Source organism: Scyliorhinus torazame, chromosome 6 (genome assembly GCF_047496885.1).
Source record: "Scyliorhinus torazame isolate Kashiwa2021f chromosome 6, sScyTor2.1, whole genome shotgun sequence".
Taxonomy (NCBI): Eukaryota; Metazoa; Chordata; class Chondrichthyes; order Carcharhiniformes; family Scyliorhinidae; genus Scyliorhinus; species Scyliorhinus torazame.
The window spans coordinates 94,737,891-94,753,108 of NC_092712.1; the positions used below are offsets into that span (position 1 = coordinate 94,737,891).

The 15,218-nt window shown below is 46.4% G+C and overlaps 1 protein-coding gene across 7 annotated transcripts in view; it reads right to left on the reverse strand.

Annotated features, from left to right (window-relative positions):
- armc3 (armadillo repeat containing 3) overlaps nt 1–15,218 on the reverse strand; it is a 212,604-nt gene that overhangs the window by 60,026 nt on the left and 137,360 nt on the right. For all 7 annotated transcript variants that reach the window (XM_072508495.1, XM_072508496.1, XM_072508498.1 and 4 more), the window contains 3 exons: nt 14,732–14,981; nt 7,195–7,331; nt 4,962–5,130 (listed from right to left, as the gene is read on the reverse strand). In XM_072508495.1, coding sequence (XP_072364596.1) covers nt 4,962–5,130; nt 7,195–7,331; nt 14,732–14,981 — 556 coding nt within the window. The remainder of the gene's footprint in view (nt 1–4,961; nt 5,131–7,194; nt 7,332–14,731; nt 14,982–15,218) is intronic.

Sequence of the window (15,218 nt, forward strand, 5' to 3'; positions counted from 1 at the left end):
GCCTGGGAGCACCACTAGAACTGGGAGAGATCATGGAGAGTATAAACTCCATGCAGGCGGGGAAGGCGCCGGGACCAGACGGGTTCCCAGCGGACTTCTACAAAATATTCGCGACAGCACTGGCCCCGCACTTGCAGGAGATGTTCACAGACTCATTGGCGAGGGGCACACTGCCACCTACGCTAGCACAAGCTTCAATCTCGCGAATACCCAAGAAAGACAAAGACCCGACTGAATCACGTTCACACAGACCCATCTCGCTACTGAACGTACACACCAAAATATTGGCCAATATCCTAGCCAAAAGGCTAGAAGACTGCGTACCAGAGGTGGTCACAGAGGATCAAACGGGCTTTGTTAAAAGTAGACAGCTAAAATCAAACACTAGGCGCCTGCTGAACGTGATCATGGCCCCATCCGTGGACAGAGCACCTGAGGTGATTGTCTCCCTGGACGCAGAAAAGGCCTTCAACAGTCGAGTGGAAGTGACTTATAGTGGTGTTGGAGCGGTTCGGGCTTGGAAAAGGATTCTTGGATCAACTGAGGTTCCCAAGGGTGGAGGAGGAGCAGATGGCTGGTTTGGGGGTGCCGATTGGGCTGGAGGAGCTGGTTAAAGGATTGGGGAGCATGCAGGCAGGGAAGGCCCCGGGACCGGACGGGTTCCCGGTTGAATTTTACAGAAAGTATGTGGACCTGCTGGGCCCGTTGCTGGTGAGATCTTTCAATGAGGCGAGGGAGGAGAGGACCCTGCCCCTGACAATGTCCCGGGCGCTGATCTCATTGATTTTGAAGCGGGATAAGGATCCATTGCAATGTGGATCGTATAGGCCGATTTCGCTCCTCAATGTAGACGCTAAGCTGTTGCCGAAGGTACTGGCTACGAGGATTGAGGACTGTGTCGCGGAGGTGATCCATGAGGACTAGACAAGGTTTGTGAAGGGCAGGCAGTTAAACATGAATGTGCGGAGGCTCTTAAATGTGATCATGATGCCCTCGGTGGAGGGGGAAGTGGAGGTAGTGGCGGCTATGGACGCGTAAAAGCCCTTTGATCGGGTGGAGTGGGAGTATCTCTGGGAAGTGCTTGGAAGGTTTGGGTTCGGGGAAGGTTTCATAAGATGGATCAGGCTGTTATATAGGGCCCCAGTGGCGAGTGTGGCTACGAACCGGCGGAGGTCGGAGTACTATAGGTTGTACCACGGGACGAGGCAGGGGTGTCCCTTGTCCCCCTTGTTGTTTGCACTGGCAATTGAGCCGCTGGCCATGGCACTGAGGGAGTCTAGGAACTGGAGGGGATTGGTCCGGCCGCGGGAGGTGGGGGGGGGGGGGGGGGTGACACCGGAAGTCGTTATATGCTGATGATCTGTTGTTATATGTTGCAGACCTAGTGGAGGGGATGGCGGAGGTTATACGGATTCTCAGGGAGTTTGGGGACTTCTCGGGCTACAAGCTCAATGTGGGGAAGAGTGGGCTCTTTGTGATGCATGCGGGGGACCAGGGAAGGGGGATAGACGAGCTACCGCTGAAGAGTGCCGAGAGGAGCTTCCGATACCTAGGGATCCAGGTAGCTAGGAGTTGGGGGGCCCTGCACATGCTCAATTTGACACGGTTGGTGGAGCAGATGGAGGAGGACTTCAAGAGATGGGATATGCTGCCACTCTCCCTGGCGGGCAGGGTGCAGTCGGTCAAGATGGCGGTCCTCCCGAGGTTCCTGTTTGTGTTCCAGTGACTGCCCATACAAATCCCCAAGGTTTTTTTAAAACGGGTAAGCAGGAGTATTATGGGATTCGTATGGGCGAATAAGACCCGGAGGGTGAAGAGGGTGTTTTTGGAGCGTAGCAGGGACGGGGGGGGGGGGGGGGGCTGGCGCTGCCAAGTCTATGTGGCTATTATTGGGCAGCTAATGTGGCGATGATCCGTAAGTGGGTAATGGAGGGAGAGGGGGAGGCGTGGAAGAGGCTGGAGGTGGCGTCTTGTGTGGGTACGAGTCTGGGGGCGCTGGTGACGGTACCGTTGCCGCTTCCGCCGATAAGGTACACCACAAGTCCGGTGGTGGCGGCGACTCTGAAGATCTGGGGGAAGTGGAGGCGACATAGGGGCAAGGTGGGGGCCTCAGTCTGATACGAGAGAACCACAGGTTTGAACCAGGTAGGATGGATGGGGGGCTTCTGAGCTGGCATCGGGCTGGGATTAAAAGAATGGGGCACCTATTCATCGATGAGACTTTTGCGAGCCTCGGGACGCTAGAGGAGAAATTTGGGTTACCTCCCGGGAATGCTTTTAGGTACATGCAAGTAAGGGCGTTTATGAGACGGCATGCGAGGGAATTTCCGCTGCTCCCAGCACGAAGAATTCAGGACAGGGTGATTTTGGGTGTATGGATTGGAGAAGGCAAGGTCTCGGCGATCTATCAGGAGCTGCAGCAGACGGAGGAGGCCTCGGTGGAGGAGTTAAAGGGTAAGTGGGAGGAGGAGCTGGGGGAGGAGCTGGATGAAGATTTGTGGGCTGATGCCCTGAGTAGGGTTAATTCTTCCTCCTCCTGCGCCAGGCTCAGCCTAATACAGTTCAAAGCTGTCCATAGGGCGCATATGACAGGGGCAAGGATGAGTAGTTTTTTTGGGGGTGGAGGACAGGTGTGTGAGGGACTCGGGGAGCCCAGCAAATCAGGCCCAAATGTTCTGGGCATGCCCGGCGCTGGAGGGGTTCTGGAGGGGCTTTGCGAGGACTATGTCCAAAGTGGTGAACACCCGGGTCAAGCCGAGCTGGGGATAGCATTATTTGGGGTATCGGACGAGCCAGGAGTGCAGGGGCCGAAAGAGGCCGGTGTTCTGGTCTATGCGCCCCTGGTAGCCCGGTGAAAGATCCTGCTATTGTGGAGGGATGCGAAGCCCCCAAGAGTGGAAGCTGGGATTAACGATATGGCAGGGTTCATCAGGTTGGAAAGGATAAAGTTTGCCTTGCGTGGGTCTGTGCAGGGGTTCTCCAGGCGGTGGCAACCGCTCCTAGACTTTCTCGCGGAATGTTAGGTGGAGGTCAACAGCAGCAGCAACCGGGGGGGGCGGGGGGGGGGTTGGAAATCTCATGTATAATTTTTGCTTGTTTTGTGCTTTATTCTTTTTTCCTTCTGGTTGGAGAGTTTTGTTGAAAATCATTGAAAATTTGAATAAATATATATTTTTTAAAAGGAATCTGACGTAGGAGTTCTTGATGTTGAAATGCTTTAGGGATAAATGTAGGGCCAGGGAGATTGCGTCTGCTGTGGACTGGTTGGAGCGGTATGCAAATTGCAGTGGATCAAGGCATTCTGGGAGTATGGAGTTGATGTACCTCATGACCAACCTCTTGAAGTACTTCATAATGATCGATGTCAAGGCCACCGGACGGCAGTTATTGAAGCACGTTGCCTGGCTCTTCATTGGCACCGGTATGATGGTGGTCTTCTTGAAGCAGGTGAGAACCTCAGAATGGAATAGGGAGAGGTTGAAGATATCCGCGAACACATCTGCCAATTGGTCCGCGCAGGATCTGAGTGCACGATCAGGGATCGCGTCAGGACCTGTCGTTTTCCAAGATTTCACTTTCAAGAAGGATGATTGTCTTTGGATGATGTGATGGTAGGTATGGGTGTGTCCGAGGCTGCTGGGGTAGTTGGCAATGGTTTGAATGTTTCCTGCTTGAACAGAGCATAGAATGCATTGAGTTCATCGGGGAGGGGTACGCTGCTGCCGGAGATTCTACTCGGCGTTATTTTGCAGCCCGTTATTTAAACCTTGCCACAACTGACGAGAGTCTGTGACGTTAGTCTGCGACTCTAGCTTAGTCTGGTATCGAGGTACTGCCCCGATGTGGCCATGGTGAGGAAGAAAACTGTTGTCCACGTCTTTGTGGAATGTACCTTTGCAAAGAAGGTCTGGAAAGAGATGCTTTTGTTGAGTTTCATCTGAGTAACTATGTGATGCAGGACTGTGTGTTCTACGAGCTGTTTGCAGGGGGACACACCAAAATAAACCATCAACTTGGTGAAAGACTTTCTTTGGTCTGCCCAAAATAGGCTGGTCTTCCATTCAAAGAGTTATCCATTACAATATGTTGCAGACTGGCACATTCGAAGGTCCAGGACGAATGGTGAAGGGGTATGCTAAAGGGCTATACTCCATAGAGGCAAAATGGGGAAAGGCACTGTCTCAGGCCTTTCAGATACAGCACACTGAACGTTTGCAAACTGTGTAGAACACTTAGGTTGTACTCCTGACATGGAATGCATATTATAAATATCAAAAGTACTGTATTGAGACACTTCAGAGTGGAACACGCTTTGGAGAAAAGTTTAAGTCGACTGCACTTTTGTAATATTCAATTTGTAATGTTTTGGAATGTACTTTTACAAAATTTATGGGTAAGTATATTTTGGACAAAAAGTAACTATTGCCTTGCTAGCAATGCCCACATCCTATGAATAAATGAATAAATAAAAAAATCAGCTCTCTTTTTTGTGTATTTTTGCATTAAACATAATCTTTGGCAATGTTGCTCATTCTGCAAACCATGCAGCATCACTTCATTTATGTTATTTTAAGGTCACTTAAATAGAGTGCAGGTATTCAATGATCATGTTAATAATGATCAGGAGGTCTATATTAGCATGATCCAGTTGGCAGAATCAACTGTAGAACCATCAACATGAAGTGGCTTTAACAACAGTTCTACAGCAAAAATCATGATGAAAATTTGTCTCTAAGAGAACTTAGATTCCGACATGCAGCTGTAGTTGCTGACACCAATATAAATTTTGCAATTTTTACTGGGTTTACCCATCAACTAACCTGACATAAAAACAGGAAATAAGACCCGGTATATCTATTTTTCATTGAAATTGTTATTGGCTGGAATGGACTAGTCATGCTGAATGGGTTGTTTCTGTGCTGAATATCTTATGTAAAATGAGAAATATAACTAAAATTTACCCGACCAGGATCATAGAAACCATCTGCAATTACGTCAGTGGATGACAAGTAGCCAGTCAGACAATATTTGAGAGCTGTGTTATGGTCAAGCAGTCTTTTCACAGCTGCGTCACTAAAACTGTTCTTGCGATTGGAGGACAGGTTTATTTCTTGGAGGATTTCCAAAGCTCTATAAAACAAAATTAAATACCCAATCACAAAGCAAACTGGAGGACAGGGTAACACATTGGTATGTAAGTTGTCCTTTCACCTATTGTGTTGAACTTTCAGATAAAAATTAACAAAAAATAGTCTGAGAAGCTATTTCGATGGGTACTAAGATCAGAAGTAAAATGAATTTGGGAAGTCTAAACATTAATGGATGATGTGAGCTCTTTCTTCAAAGTCAATAGCAGCTCAAGCAAATCACTTAACGGCTAAATAAAAGTGTTAGAACTGTAAGTCATATTAATGCAGTGAGAATGCTTTTTTTATGAATGGAACTTTGGCACATTTTGTGGGAAATTAATGTTCTGCATTGTATCTGACCATTAAATTACAGAATTTTCGCAGTTCCTCAGCATTGGAGTCTTTTATCTCAATAAACACACACATTAAAAAATACCATGTAAAATAAACAGCATATATTAAGATAAAGTAATTCACTAATAAGTCTTTTCTGGTTCTCAAAAGCCTATTGAACAACTGTCTGTTTCCCTATATCGTCTATTTCTACTACTCTTTGCCAATGTTGTTCATCTGAGAGGAAGCAGAACACATTGTACTTATTAGGGAGGAATCCAAGCTACAGACCAGAATTCCAAAGGACAACTGTATGAAAGCTCACAAAAACCATAGGGAATGAAAAAGTGGTGACGTCTGCTGCTTTCCATTTGGATGAAACATCACTTGTTGATAGAAAAATAGATGAACCATCTATCTTCCATCCATTCTGGCAGCCTTTCCTGAGAGTTGTACAATTTGGAACTGATGTTGGATTTGTATCTCGAGTGAACTGATGATGTGGTTATTTTACTATGATGTGGTTTAGTGATAGGTTTTTCTGTCATTTTGATTGATTGATCTTTCCAATCCACAAAAACATATTCATTTTTTAACTAGCTAGTGTCGTACATCCTTCTCGTAAACTGAGTGTAATGCCAAGTTCTTTAAATAGGGCAGGACACTAAATATCTTGACATGAACTGAGATGAAATCTGAACCTTCCAACTCGGATGCCAATTCAAAGTAGCATTTATCTTCTCAAAATTATTCTAATTGGCTCAATCAGACATTCAAACTTTGTATGCCAAAACACCAACAAAAACTGCCTAAATGTAGACTAAGCGATATCAGATATGCCATGAATGTTTTGTTGAGTATTTCCAGATGATCAAGGAACCAACTAATATTGGACCAAACTAAAGAATGATGTGTACAGCAAACCAGCTAGGTAATGGAATATGCCTCCTTTCCCTTCGGGAGGGTGGAAATTGACACCCGAGTACTCCTGGCACAAGTTGCATTACGGCATAGGCAAAGGTCTAGTTGTCTTAGTGGGATGGCTTATGGATACCAAACAAAAGGAATAGAAAAATGGCAAATTGGTACAATTATTATTAACAATTCAGCATCAGTTTTTAATCAGCACACTTACATTTTTGGCAATATACATTTACAATTGATATAAGTTTAATTTTTGGCAGACTGATATGCATGCAGTTCAGTCAACACTATAATGAATAGAATTAGGTAATTGCAATATAATCCATACTGCATTATTGTTAATTGCTCCTCATTCAGAATTATCACAATTTCTTACCACCTGTATAGGTTTCCATTAAAATAAATTAAACTGAAACAGTTATATAGGAAATAACAGAACACAGGCTTTAAAAACACAAGAATGTTTATTCCATCTGCATAAAGTGATTATTTTTAATGACTAACAGACACAGCAAAATGTAATCACTGTGAGCACTGGGCAGTAGCAATGAAAGGCCATCTAAATGCTGCTTCCTGGAGAGACAAACTTGTGTAAATGTCTAAGATTATGAAGCCGCCGAAGTGATAACAGTTACCTAAAGGGCATTTATAATCTAAAACATCTTCTCAGCAATGTTGTGCACTACAGTTGACTTGCTCTGACAAATCACTTCTTCAAAGGTTCATGAATTGGAAAGGATGTTGCATTATTTTTTGTTTCCTGACACTTAGCATTCAATTATAGCGGCTTATTGTTCTCCATACTTACCCTAGCTTACAAAGTTCAGCAGTTGTTGGCTCATCTTTTCCACAGACAAGAACAGCCCAGCAGGCATTGCGCCTCACTTCATCATTATTAGAATGGAGCAGTTCAACAAGTGGTTCCAATCCACCAACATTTCTCAGCTGTGAAAATGGGCTCAATTAGAAATAAGTCTTAATTACATCCATCCAATAATCAGTTTTTACACAGAAAAACTTGGTTAAAAATGCCATGTGTTAAGAAAATAACTATGGGGCAGCACGGCGGCACAGTGGTTAGCACAGCTGCCTCATGGCGCCGAGGTCCCAGGTTCGAGCCCGGCTCTGGGTCACTGTCCGTGTGGAGTTTGCACATTCTCCCCGTGTTTGTGTGGGTTTCGCCCCCACAACCAAAAGATATGCAGAGTAGATGGAATTGCACACGCTAAATTGCCCCTTAATTGGATAAAATGAATTGGGTACTCTAAATTTATTTTAAAAAAGAAAATAACTATTATCAGTTGAATTTCAGTGGGAATATAAGGTTCAATTCACCTGATATTAAAAAGATATGACTTCTATCAAATTCGATCCTGAATCCAAATCAATTTATAACTCTTGTGACAAATAGTTTTTAAATTTGTTTGATCTCAATACTCATTCTTGGCCTAATTCCTTAAAAAAAAAGTCACCTGCCATCACAGGTGTCAAGTGGCTCCCTGTTTCAGTTTCAGTTTCAATCCGAGGTATGTGTATCCTCCCTTTGTCAGCCCCATGAATACCTATGCTGCAGTCAGCTCCAAGAATACCTTTTCTCCTGGCTCTGGTCCTTGAAGTGGCCTCATCTAGCCCACCTCACAAGCCACAACTGCCACTACATATCGCCCCCTGCCCACCTAAAAATGCCCGTGGGATTGAGGGCCTGTTAGCTACGTGTACAAATCATGTCATTGCCTCAAAACATCACGAGGGGTCAAAAACAGGATGTGCGCTGGTGAGATTTCCAGGCACGATCTTGCCGGGTTCTTCGCGATTTAAAATATTTTTTTTCCCCCAATTAAGGGGCAATTTAGTGTCATCCACCCTGAAACGTTTGGGGGGCTGTGGGAGTGAGACCCACGCAGACACAGGGAGAACGTGCAATTTCCGCACAGACAGTGACCTGGGGCCGGGATTGAACCTGGATCCTCAGCGCCGTTAGGCAGCAGTGCAGAGGAGGTATGGAGTGAAATGGCTGTCTAGGAGTCTGAAGTGTAAAGCTCTGACAGCAATGAGATCTCAGGATGAATCAGTCTGAGTAAGAAGGGTGTCTATTAGTCTTGCACATCTCTGATGCAGAATCTCTGATGCAGAAAGTAATTGTGTCTATCATTCCCGAGACTCATGCTTGTCAAACTATTGGCCCTCATGAGTTAACCCTTAACAATGTCAACTGTTCACATTCTCAAAGTCATGGAAGTGGTGATAACTCATGGTTCAAGGATAAACGCTTTGTGCATAGGATCGCGAGGGATTATGTCTGCATAAGTATCAGATCCCAGTGCATCCCACTGAGATCCATTATCCCTCAAGGTTGACAGAATCGTCCAGCTCACCCTGCCCATGAGGGATGGGTGACCACTGAAACCTGCTGTCAGAACCCTCAGTGATGTAGAGATTAAAGGAGGGGACAACCAGATGGGAGGCCAACAGTGACTCTGAAGGGGTGAGAGCAATAAAGCAATGGAGCTGGAAGAGTACCTGAGATGTGTGAGTGGTAGCCGCCGGATAAGGTGTAGGACTGACTGTTTCCTGAACCGGGAGGACAATGGGTGAGGAGAGTTACTGAGGTTAAGTGGCTGTGACATCAATCCGACTGCCTCTCTCCCTTTCTCTCATCCCTCTCAGCTTACCGATGGAAGCACCCATGGAACACCCAGCATCAGGAGACCAGTTGGCCACAGGCAGGATCAAGAGCCGGAAGCAGCAGCAGCCGAACAGGGGTCACAAAGTACCTGTGCTACATTCTGTCCAACTTGGTGCTACATTGAGGCAGCGTGCACCCCCTCCCTGTGGCTGTGAAAGTCATGGCAACCCTCAACCTCTATGCAAAGGGTGCATTCCAGGGCTCAACGGGTGACCGGTGTGTTTTTGCGCAGTCATCCGGCCATAAATGGTCACGTGAGGTCATGAATGCACTCTATGCAAGGGCATAATAATAATAATAAGCTCTTATTGTCACAAGTATGAAGTTACTGTGAAAAGCCCCAAGCCGCCACATTCCGGCGCCTGTTCAGGTAAGCTGGTACGGGAATTGAACCTGCGCTGCTGGCCTTGTTCTGCATCACAAACCAGCTGTTTAGCCCACTGATCTAAACCAGCTTAATCCACTCAGACCTGGACCAGGCCCAACAGGATGAGAGGCTTATGGAATTCAGCACCATAGCTGGTCGACCACAGATGCAGGAGGCAATCGACTACACTCATGTCACTCTATGTGGCCCATGGCATCAGGGAGACCATCAACAGGAAGGGGTTCCACTCCCTTAATGCCCAGCTGGTGTGTGACCACTAGATGAGGTTCATGCACGTGTGCACATTTTCCTGGGAGCGTGCATCCTTGGGAAATTGCATGCCCTGGAATATCCAAGGGTAAACCAAAGCCGAAGGGATGGTTTGTTGGGAACAAAGGATACCCGCTGACTTCTTGGTTAATGACGTTAGTGCAGTGGTCTGAGACCGAAGCAGAGGCCCACTAAAATAAGGCTCACAGTGACAACCGGTCTGTGATTGAGCAGTGCATCAGGTTCCTTAAGATGTGCTTCCGCTGCCTCGACTGGTCTGGTGGAGCCCTACAGTACAGTCCCCAGAGGGCTCCCAGATCGTGGTTATCGGTTGTGGTGTAAATAACTTAGCGATCACCTTATTGATGAAGATCTGGAGGAACAGTATGTCTCCTTGGATGAAGAGGAAGACCGAGGGAATGTAAGACCATGCTAGCCCCTCCCAGATCACAGAAAGAAGGTTAGTCATCAGGGTGCTGGGCCTCGGGTGTCCTTGTGCCTCCTGATCAGAAAATGCAGGCGAGTGATGACGACTCGCAGTGTGGTAAGGTATTTGATGCTCCTCGGCTATTGCTTATGTCTGACTCCTGTCCGTATCATAGATTATCATAGAATTTACAGTGCAGAAGGAGGCCATTTGGCCCATCGAGTCTGCACCGGCTCTTGGAAAGAGCACCCTACCCAAGGTCAACACCGCCACCCTATCCCCATAATCCAGTAACCCCACCCAACACTAAGGGCAATTTTGGACACTAAGGGCAATTTATCATGGCCAATCCACCTAACCCGTACATCTTTGGACTGTGGGAGGAAACCGGAGCACCCGGAGGAAACCCACGCACACACAGGGAGGATGTGCAGACTCCGCACAGACAGTGACCCAAGCTGGAATCGAACCTGGGACCCTGGAGCTGTGAAGCAATTGTGCTATCCACAAGGCTACCGTGCTGCCTACGCGTGTATGTTGCCAGCATGCGGAGTTTCCAAGCTCATTTGCAAGTGAGATTCAGCCCTACATCCCTTTGCCGTAGAACACTGGAGGGGGATTAGGAGCAAGGGTCTCGGGATCACTGATTACTGCCCGTTTCCTTTCAGGAAATATGTTATTTTCACTTTGTGTGGGCCTAACCATTTGCCTGGCTTTGAGGACCTGTGAGAAGAGCTGTTCCCAGATTGGGGGTGAGGGGGTGGTGGGGGGGGGGGGGGGTGAGAGACCCCAGCTATCTGTACCTTACTTCCCCTTGCCCACTCTGCCCCTACAATTCCTTAGCCTTGTGAACCCTCCCACTATGTCTAGGTGTATTCCCAGGGTGCACATCAGACGTGGAGGTGACCTGCTGCCTTCTCTGCCCTGTGGCTGGATATGCCCTTAGCGGATGTCCTCTAGAGAGCCAAGATCCACAGGTCTCTGCCCTACTCTCGGGTGCACGGTGTTGCTGCTTCCCTGTTCAGCCTCCTACCCCTGTATCAGGAAGGAGGGGGTGGGGGGGGAGAGAATTCAGAAGGGTGGGCCATTCACACGTTCTCCTGGTGGAAGGCCCCAGGAGATGCTCTAACGGTTCTTCCTTTTTCTGGGTACTCTTGAGCCCTTGGGAACCTCTCAGCCATGGTCCTCAGGGACTGAACCTTGCCTTGGAGCTCAGCAGTCATGATCACAGTTAAGCCAGGAGGATGGCAGCCAAGAAGTCAGCTCCATGATTCACCGAGTGGGCCCTCACAAGAATGTTGGATGCAGAGGAGGGGAGAAGGGCAATCATCTGCCCTCAGATTGACAAGGGGCCCTCTAGCAAGGTCATGAATCCTGCATGGGAGATAATGGCAGCACTCGACAGCTGCAGGGGCTTGCGGGAATCGCACCAATTTTCTCAACAAAAATGACACTGGCCATTTTTGGGAAAATTCCGTCCCTTAGAAAGGCCTCAACTTGAATCAGGCCCAAGTAAGCTCATTCCCAGTTTTGGTCCCACAAATATCTGCTATTCTGGCCAGGACCCCACAAATGCAAACACGAATGGCTTCAACCCCAGTTTTCAGCCTTGCTCCAGGAACATTTCTACTCCTGACCTTAGCCTCAGGAAATAACCCCATTCCTACTGAGAACTCTACTCTCTTAGCTTCTGTACATACGTGGCCTAAAGTGTAGGAATTTTTCAATCCTGACTCCAACACTAAGAAGGCCGTTGCCTACTTTTGAAATGAAATGAAAATCGCTTATTGTCACAAGTAGGCTTCAAATGAAGTTACTGTGAAAAGCCCTAATCGCCACATTCCGGCGCCTGTTCGGGGAGGCTGGTACGGGATTTTGTCTTCAGGATTCTCAGTTGCAGCTAAAACCCAGCAATGATCCTAGGAAAGTAGGTTTTAAAGTTGCAGGAGTGTACCGGCAGGCAGGAAGGTGGTTTAAAATGTGTCTTCTTCAATGCCAGGAGCATCCGGAATAAGGTGGGTGAACTTGCAGCATGGGTTGGTACCTGGGACATCGATGTTGTGGCCATTTCGGAGACATGGATAGAGCAGGGACAGGAATGGTTGTTGCAGGTGCCGGGGTTTAGATATTTCAGTAAGCTCAGGGAAGGTGGTAAAAGAGGGGGAGGGGTGGCATTATTAGTCAAGGACAGTATTACGGTGGCAGAAAGGACGTTTGATGAGGACTCATCGATTGAGGTAGTATGGGCTGAGGTTAGAAACAGGAAAGGAGAGATCACCCTGTTTTCGATAGGCCTCCGAAAAGTTCCAGAGATGTGGAGGAAAGGATTGCAACGATGATTCGGGATAGGAGCAAAAGCAACAGGGTAGTTGTTATGGGGGACTTTAACTTTCCAAATATTAACTGGAAACGCTATAGTTCGAGTACTTTAGATGGGTCCGTTTTTGTCCAATGTGTGCAGGAGGGTTTCCTGACACAGTATGTAGATAGGCCAACGAGAGGCGAGGCCGTATTGGATTTGGTACTGGGTAATGAACCAGGACAGGCGTTAGATTTGGAGGTAGGTGAGCACTTTGGTGATAGTGACCACAATTCGATTACGTTTACTTTAGTGATGGAAAGGGATAGGTATATACCGCAGGGCAAGAGTTATATCTGGGGGAAAGGCAATTATGATGCGATGAGGCAAGACTTAGGATGCATCAGATGGAGAGGAAAACTGCAGGGGATGGGCACAATGGAAATATGGAGCTTGTTCAAGGAACAGCTGCTGCGTGTCCTTGATAAGTATGTACCTGTCAGGCAGGGAGGAAGTGGTCGAGCAAGGGAACCGTGGTTTACCAAGGCAGTCGAAACACTTGTCAAGAGGAAGAAGGAGGCTTATGTAAAGATGAGACATGAAGGTTCAGTAAGGGCCTTACTTCTGTTGTGGGCAAAATCTTGGAAAGGTTTATAAGAGATAGGATGTATAATCATCTGGAAAGGAATAATTTGATTAGACATAGTCAACACGGTTTCGTGAAGGGTAGGTTGTGCCTCACAAACCTTATTGAGTTCTTTGAGAAGGTGACCAAACAGGTGTATGAGGGTAAAGCAGTTGATGTGGTGTATATGGATTCAGTAAAGCGTTTGATAAGGTTCCCCACAGTAGGCTACTGCAGAAAATACGGAAGCATGGGATTCAGGGTGATTTAGCAGTTTGGATCAGAAATTGGCTAGCTGGAAGAAGACAAAGGGTGGTGGTTGATGGGAAGTGTTCAGACTGGAGTCCAGTTACTAGTGGTGTACCACAAGGATCTGTTTTGGGGCCACTGCTGTTTGTCATTTTTATAAATGACCTGGAGGAGGGCGTAGAAGGATGGGTGAGTAAATTTGCAGATGACACTAAAGTCGGTGGAGTTGTGGACAGTGCAGAAGGATGTTACAAGTTACAGAGGGACATAGATAAGCTGCAGCGCTGGGCTGAGAGGTGGCAAATGGAGTTTAATGCAGAAAAGTGTGAGGTGATTCATTTTGGAAGGAATAATAGGAAGACAGAGTACTGGGCTAATGGTAAGATTCTTGGCAGTGTGGATGAGCAGAGAGATCTCGGTGTCCATGCACATAGATCCCTGAAAGTTGCCACTCAGGTTGAGAGGGTTGTTAAGAAGGCATACGGTGTGTTAGCTTTTATTGGTAGAGGGATTGAGTTTCGGAGCCATGAGGTCATGCTGCAGCTGTACAAAACTCTGGTGCGGCTCCATTTGGAGTATTGCGTGCAATTCTGGTCGCCGCATTATAGGAAGGATGAGGAAGCATTGGAAAGGGTGCAGAGGAGATTTACCAGAATGTTGCTTGGTATGGAGGGAAGATCTTATGAGGAAAGGCTGAGGGACTTGAGGCTGTTTTCGTTAGAGAGAAGAAGGTTAAGAGGTGACTTAATTGAGGCATACAAGATGATCAGAGGATTGGATAGGGTGGACAGTGAGAGCCTTTTTCCTCGGATGGTGATGTCTAGCACGAGGGGACATAGCTTTAAACTGAGGGGAGATAGATATAAGACAGATGTCAGAGGTAGGTTCTTTACTCAAAGAGTAGTGAGGGTGTGGAATGCCCTGCCTGCAACAGTAGTGGACTCGCCAACACTAAGGGTATTCAAATGGTCATTGGCTAGACATATGGACGATAAGGGAATAGTGTAAATGGGCTTTAGAGTGGTTTCACAGGTTGGCGCAATATCGAGGGCCAAAGGGCCTGTACTGCGCTGTAATGTTCTATGTTCTGGGCACTACCTCTAGGAATATGAACCCTTGGCCTTTTCCCAGGAACATTATGTATCATGGCTGGCGCTTCATTTAAATGTTTCTGCCGATGAGAAGAAATACTGAGCTTGCATTTTCTAAACCTTGACTGAGAGCCATAAAATATTGAGAATCGTAGGCACAGACCGACTACACTTCTATGTAGTGTGTTATAGCCTGCTGCATTTGGGATTTCTCACAAACTATATTTCAACAGTCTTATTCAAATTTAATACAAATATATATAATACAAATTATATTTAACATTCTGAATATTATCACTACTTCATGTTGCAGATTTGAATGAATTCATACCTCTGTTCTTCCATTTGCATCACAAGCTAATGAAGCCACAACTAGTGCAGCTTTGCTCTGCACCACAGGGTTGCTAGACTTCAATGGTTCTATGATAGCAGTCATAGCCCCGCAATTTTGAATTCTAGCTCGTATTGGTTCCTGTAGGGCTAGATTAGAAATTGTAGCAGCAGCATTGACAACAATACCATCTCCTGGTTCCGACAGCAATTTCACCAATGGTTCCACACCGTCAGCATCAAATACAGCACTGTTTCAAATGAAATAAATGTTAGAAACAAGTATTTCTTCTTTTTTTTTAAATAATATTTTATTGAAAATTTTTGGTCAACCAACACAGTACATTGTGCATCCTTTACACAACATTGTAACAATACAGATAATAATGACCTTTTTAAATTTAAACAAAAACAACAACAAATAAATAAATATTAAATAACAAAAAAAAAAAAAAAAAAACTAGCCCTAATTGGCAACTGCCTTGTCT